This window comes from Chaetodon auriga, chromosome 18, assembly GCF_051107435.1.
Source record: "Chaetodon auriga isolate fChaAug3 chromosome 18, fChaAug3.hap1, whole genome shotgun sequence".
In the NCBI taxonomy this organism is placed as follows: Eukaryota; Metazoa; Chordata; class Actinopteri; order Chaetodontiformes; family Chaetodontidae; genus Chaetodon; species Chaetodon auriga.
In genome coordinates, this window is record NC_135091.1 from 13,695,839 (window position 1) to 13,702,563 (window position 6,725).

General features: G+C 43.2%; 1 protein-coding gene across 1 annotated transcript; it reads left to right on the forward strand.

Moving 5' to 3' along the window:
- The first annotated feature begins 228 nt into the window (after nt 1–228).
- vrtn (vertebrae development associated) lies at nt 229–2,434 on the forward strand. The gene is made up of 2 exons (XM_076755607.1): nt 229–552; nt 671–2,434. The coding sequence occupies exons 1-2, from the start codon at nt 241–243 to the stop codon at nt 2,432–2,434; spliced, it is 2,076 nt and encodes a 691-aa protein (XP_076611722.1). The 5' UTR covers nt 229–240.
- The last annotated feature ends 4,291 nt before the right edge of the window (nt 2,435–6,725 follow it).

A 6,725-nucleotide genomic window follows, 5' to 3' on the forward strand; every position in this document is an offset into this window, starting at 1 on the left:
AGCTGTTGTTTGCCAGTGGATAGACCACAGCCACACAATCTACATAATCTAGTCTACTGCTACTAAAGGCACAAACATATGTCCAATATAACATATGTCCATGGAGAGATTGCTCTCTCCAAAGTTCAGAATCATCTGTTTTCACTGATCACCAGGCACTTCCCTTTACTCCTCCATTAACTTTTGTTCACCATCTCTTCCTCCTCAGTCTTCCCTCCAGCTCTCATCAGATCCGCAGGTATGATTCAAAGGAAGGAGGTCGTGCTGTCTGTTCTGGGGGAGCTCCAGGAGGCCACAGAGAGCTCTGGCCTGGACGCTCTGACCAGAGTGGCCCTGGGGGTGGACCAGGTCCTCGCTCCTTTCCAGCTCCCCATGAGCCCCTGTCAGGATTTCCCTGAGTGGGCAGGCGTGGATGACATGGCGCATGGCCTGTATCCAGCTGATGCGCCAGTGGACCTCCTTCCTCTAAACTGCAAGGGAGAGGGCAACTTACTGTTTGATGCAGTTAGCCTGCTATTAGTGGGCAACACTGAACTTAGCTTGGAGCTACAGGTGAGCAGTGATGGTCTCAATGGTCTTCATTTATACATTTTAAACTATCAATACTAACCTTCCATGGCTATTTATATGAGAACTTACTGATTAACTGCATTAATTCTGTCCCCCAAAGGTACGGACAGTGGTGGAAATGGTGCTATGGAAGAGATACTACCTGTCTGGGATGATTGATTCAAAAATGATGCTTCAGGCTGTTCGCTTCAGTCTCTGTGCCGAAGAGTCTGAGGACATGCTCAACCTGCCTGTAACAGTCTTGGAGGCCATCTTCGATGCGGATGTCAAAGCGTCCTGCTTCCCTGGCTCCTACGCCAACATGTGGCACGTGTACGCCCTGTCATCAGTCCTGCAGTTTAACATCTACTCCATCTACCCCATGTTCAACCTAAAGATCCGACCCTATTTCAACCGTGTCATACGTCCAAGGACCCGGCCTAATGACTCTGAGCCGCTGACCCTCCATGTCATGTGGTCTGGCGAGCTGCAGTCTGAGTCATTGTTCAGGCCAAATCATTTTGTGGCACTAGTCCAGACGAGTGACCTCACGTTTGGAAGCCCCAGTAGCGAGCGGAGGGAGTCGCCGATCGAGAGCGAGGAGATGCTGAGCCAGGACTCACAGCTTTCGTACCCAAGTCTGAAGGACAAGTACAACATCACCAAGAGGACTTTCTACCGCTGGAAGAGACAGACGCAGGAGCACTGCAAAAAGTCAGCAGCCAGGTATGAGGCAAAGTATTTCCTGCAGGCATGCTACTTGGAGGGCAAGCTCATCCCTCTGCACCAATTCAAAGAGTTTTTCCCTGAAATCTCAAGGTCGTCGTACTATAACTGGAAGCATGAGCTCCTGAAAACTGGAGGAATCTTCTCCACTGCATCATCGACTGGAGAGATCAGTCCTGGAGAGAGTACTGAACAGGAGGCCTGGTCGTCACCTGAAGCTAAGCAGGACGAGCCTGACCACCATGACAGTGTGGCCAGCATGTTTGGCCTCAGCCTTGGCAAGCTGGATCTGGAGCGGGCCCATAATGTAGCTCATATGCAAGAAGCTAAGCGATGTCTGCAGAATTGCATTGCCATGAACACCTCCCTCCCCTTCAGGGTCTTCAAAAGAAATTTCCCAGGGATCTCCAGATCAACCTACTACAACTGGAGGAGAGAAGCCATGCGGTTCAACAGAGGTTACAAAGGCAGCGGTGGCAGCAGTGAGGACAGCTCAGATGCTGACAAGAGCCAAAGTCCAAAAAGCCTTTCACCAGTAATGCCAAACACCAACCATCCTGTCTTTCCCAGAACAAGAATCTGCAGGCTGAGACACAAAAGCTTCAGGCTGGCGTACATGAGTAAAAAGCAGCTCCGAGATGCTGCAAAACTGCATGTCCAGAAGTCCAAATGGTCCCTGACAAAGTTCAAGCTCAAGTTCCCGTCCATGTCCCCTTGTTTCTACTGGCTGTGGCGCAGCAGTCAGAACCGCAAGAAGAAGAGAGTTGCACAGAGTGCAGACGTTCGCCTTCATGAGAGTCTTGACAACACTGCTACAGAAAACAAGGCCCTGGAGACGAGGATGGAGAATCAGCATGTGCTCCAGTTTGTTGAGAGTCCTAAATATCTACAGAGCTCCTCCATGCTCCCCTTCGATGCACCAAATTCAAAGCTAACCCTTCACGGCAAGGCACCGATAGATGAGCAGATGTTTGCAATGGATGTTATTGCTCTGGCTAACTTCAAGGCCAAGGCCAAGCTGTTCCTGCAGAAACGCTTTGAGGAGAAATCCTTCCCCACGTTTAAAGAGTTCAGGTCTTACTTCCCCTTTACCCCACGCTCCACATACTACATGTGGAAGCGAGCTTTGCATCATGGGGTGTCACTGGTTCATGGGTAAATGTGCAACTATCCCATTAAAAAAGTGAGCTTTCAGGAGCAAATGAAAGCTCTGTTGAAGAACTTCTTGACCCCCAAAACTTCACATTCATCTCTCTGCATTTGCCTTTTTTTGTTAACATACTACCTACACCGTGTTGACTTCATGTTCTAAAAGTACACTGCCTTAGCATATAAATACATTATGTCCTTCCTCTGCCCCACCACCACAACTCATTCCTCCTTCCTGGACATTTGCACGTGTGTGAAAAGAAACTGAGTCGTTGGGCCGTTGAAACCCTGCATGTTGCCCTCCAGGCATCAGGCAGTTCAAAGCTGTTGTTTAGTGGCATTTGGCTTGAAGCCATTTTTCCTTCATTCCCTTTTAATCCTTGGGGTCCTTTTTATTTTTTCACTTTTCATTGTAGTAAGATTGTTAATGTGTAAATGTATGCTTTTTTGTTGATGCATGTGTTATTGATCAGGGAGATTCCTGGTGGTTTGTTGTTTTTTTGATTCTTTGAAAGTAAAGAGCAGCCAGTATTGGTTTTCAGAGATGAGTTTACACCCTCTTGGTCAGACGTCCTCTGTAAACAGGGTTCCAGTCCTTTCTCATAGTTCCCCTTTTGATTATTGAATGTAAACACCTCAGGGATTCACATTGTGCACCCAAGTTTTATGCGGTTGTCTGAAGTTTTTGACATTTTAATGACCAACTTTTAAAATGCCTCTTTTTCTGTGAACGTTATATAAATTGTGACGCTTTTGTTATTTGCACTAAAATAGTTCCCACCACACTGTTGAATGTACTGTCTTACCCATCATGCACCCTTGGGAGTCTGGATTTTCCAGGAATTATATTTTTGAAGAATGTTTACCTGGTTTCTTTACTTGAAAACTAAATATAAATGACGATATTTTATTTTTTACATAATCCTTCATTTCAGAACTACCTATTAAAAAGAGAAAGAAAAGAAATTGCAGTTCATTTTGTCCACACAGATGGAGAAGAAGGTGTTTTGTAGAACCCTTACAACCCTGAATAATTTCAGTTTTGTGTTAGTGTATTTATTTTCCTTATTCATTACACATCTGAAATTGGTACTTTAGATACTGGCAGCTTGCATTATAGTCATTCAGTAGGTAAGGGAATCTGTGCCATTAGGCTGTATATTAATAAACTATCCACCAGCATCAACCTCTTGCTTCATTCTTGCTTGAAACATTCTCATATCATGGGCTGTTTTTAGGACTTGGTATTGTGCATACCTGTAGGATATGGTGCTCCATTGAGCCACCAGCGGTTATATGCTTCACAATATCTAAAAGCAGTCATTGCAATAAGTAAGTCAACTGTAAAACCTTCTTGTAATATTGCTGAATCAACTGGTCGTCTATCCACGTCAGTGAGCCATTGTTCTGGCTGAAATGATACCAATAATCCCTTCTTAAGCATTTTCAGTCTTACGGCCCATCAGCTGCACCTTGATTTGATTCTCTGGTGGGATAAATTAGACAGATGAACACACATCACACGCAGAGGTCTGCAGTACGTTATGAGCCAAAACACATCAGGCCTTGCCAAGTTAATTCATACTGAAAACCAGTGTGCTGTACAAACGCTAGGCCAAAAGAAAAAAAGGAACAAAATCACCTCGTGTAACCACATCCACATGTGCAAACAAGCAGGTCAAACCAAGCCGGTGGCTAAAGAATAGAAATGAGCTTTGAGACTGTTTTTGTGGTTTTTGTTCACTGCCTCTTCTCTATTTAACTATTGTGCTGATGCTAATTTGGGTAATAGTAAAGAGGGTGGAATGAAGTACAGAGAGAGGGGGAAGGGGTTAATTGTATGCATGGGGATAGAGGTGTTTGAGATAAGGCTAAGAACATCCAAGAGTTTGGGGGAGGGCTCGCAGTGTGGAAGGAAGGGGGGATCTGTGATATGGACTTTATTGTCTTAAAAATCAGGACTGAAACAATTGTTTCCATCAGGTTTTATTAGCGACTGTATTATTTTATGTGACCAGAATTATGCAGTAACATTTCTTCTAGTCTTGTTTTATCTGTTCTATAGTTATTGTATTGCAACTGGCCATGTTTAGGGACAACAGAAATATGTGCACGTATTCCTGGCACATCAAGTCTAAGGACCCACCAAAGCATTTCAATTTTCAAGGTGAGTGGATTTTTTAAAGGTGAAAGTTGTGGAGCATGTGTAAAATCCAAACATCGGTCTATACCGGAGTGAGTTTTACATCATGCAGTGAAGTTCAGCCTGCACTGAACTCAACTGATATTTGATCCACTTGAACAAATGTCTGTTTTCTTTCCACCTACACATCAGCAATGTCAGATGCAGTCACAATAAAGTTCAATGGCCTGATTTTTTTAATATGAACTCTGAGCACAGATCAAAAAAGAGCAATTTATGTGATGAGAATGGACAAGTAAGTAGATTAATAACATTTTCTTTCATTCTGATCAAATCAAAATTTGACTGTTTTCTCCTCACCCGATCTATAACACAGGCAGCCATTTTTCAAGTTAGTCTTAATACAGCACTTAAGTGCCCAAATGTGCACTGAAAGAGTTATTGGAGGCTGTGGTCATTCCTCCTGTTCATACTGGCCATGAAGAGGTCCTTTTCTAATGTGACTCCAGTTCGCGTTCAGTACAAAGTGCAGTACTTGAGCAGTCTGAACTAGTCAAATACAAATGCATATCTTCCAAAGTTTCTGTCTGTTTAATGTGAAATTTTCTCCTTTTGTGTTTCATTTGCACAAACAAGGATTATTACACTAAGACTGGAACTTTGGATGATTTAGAAGATCCCCACTTGATTTGTGTAACTCAGGTGACTGAAGCCTCATATTAGCTTCAGCTGAACTTCAGAGGGCACTTGCTTGGGAGGGCTGGTGTTGCTTCAGGTTACGGTAACACAAAATACAATCCAGGAAGTTCAGTTAGAGTAATAACTTGATTTGGAAGGCTTTTCAGTTTACAAAACTGATTTCTATCAAGTTATTACAGTGTCAATAACAGATGAATACTGTATCCTGCACTGCAAGAAGTTAGCAGTAGAAATATAGCATTCATGTTACAAAGCAATCTACCAGGAATGTGAGCTTGCACGTGTTTGATTGGCCAGTGCAGTGCTTTGCTGGATGACGCATTGCTGCAAAAGTTGAGCCCTGTTCAACTTTTTTGCTATGCAACCCTGTGTTGGACTCCTGCTGCACCATCAGACTTGCTCTGTTCAAATGAATGAGAAGGCTGTGTTGTTTAAGTCGGTCTGAAGGTGTCCTTACAGCATGGTCATGTTAGGACTTTACAGCCACTACGAAGAGGAGAAATGATTCCAGCTATCAGTAACTCTTCTCATGCACATAATGGCATGTGAGTGTTGTTTTCAGACAGACTTGGAAAAAAGAAGAATCCATCCTTTAAATGTTGTGGTGAAATTTGGAGCTAACATATGGAGAAAGATTTGCTCCACATTGTCATCTAAGTGGAATATTTAATAGCCATATGTTTGCTGCAGGTAGTGTGTCTTTTATTCCACTTGACTGAACATGAACATTTGACAGACAATAAACAACAATTCAGACTTTAAAAAAGTTTAGTTTAATTTTAAAGAGTCAATAAATGTATAAGATTCACCGAGATAACTGACCTTGGCATAAGTGAATGTTTGATAGAGACTGTTTCTCTACCTGTGTGCTGCCTTGCCATCTCCATCTTCATTACAGTATGATAGGAGGAAATCTCAGCGGCACAGAGCTACTTTGCATTGTTTATCTCAAAAATAGCATGAAAATAATGAGGGTTGGCAGGTGGGAGCGGAAATCTTCAAGGATTAGCATACTGCAGTTGGTTCAGAAAGACAGAGTGATAAAGCAGAGAGGCGTCTCAAGGATGCCAAATTTCCTCAGTAAACAAAGCAGACCTGTGGGACCCTTCAGGCTGGTGGTTTGCTGCCAATTACCCTCTGATAGGAGCAGCCGTATGAACCCAGAAGAACCCTGAAATCTGACCTTAGTGTGGGTAAAGTGATAAAAAACAAGGCAGTTTCTGACTGAAAGGTTGAAATCAGGTGGTGTTTTCAAATCGATACATGCACTTACAATGACTGCAACTCCTCACTCCAAGAGGATCACATTTCAGCAGTTACCAGAAATACACCAATCCCACATATATCTTTCAGAACAATAGTCTAAGCATATCTCACGTGAGACATCCAGTAACACATACAAACCTACAGTATATTCATGCATATAACAGTGTGTCCACTAGGTGGCAGTGGTTTGCTT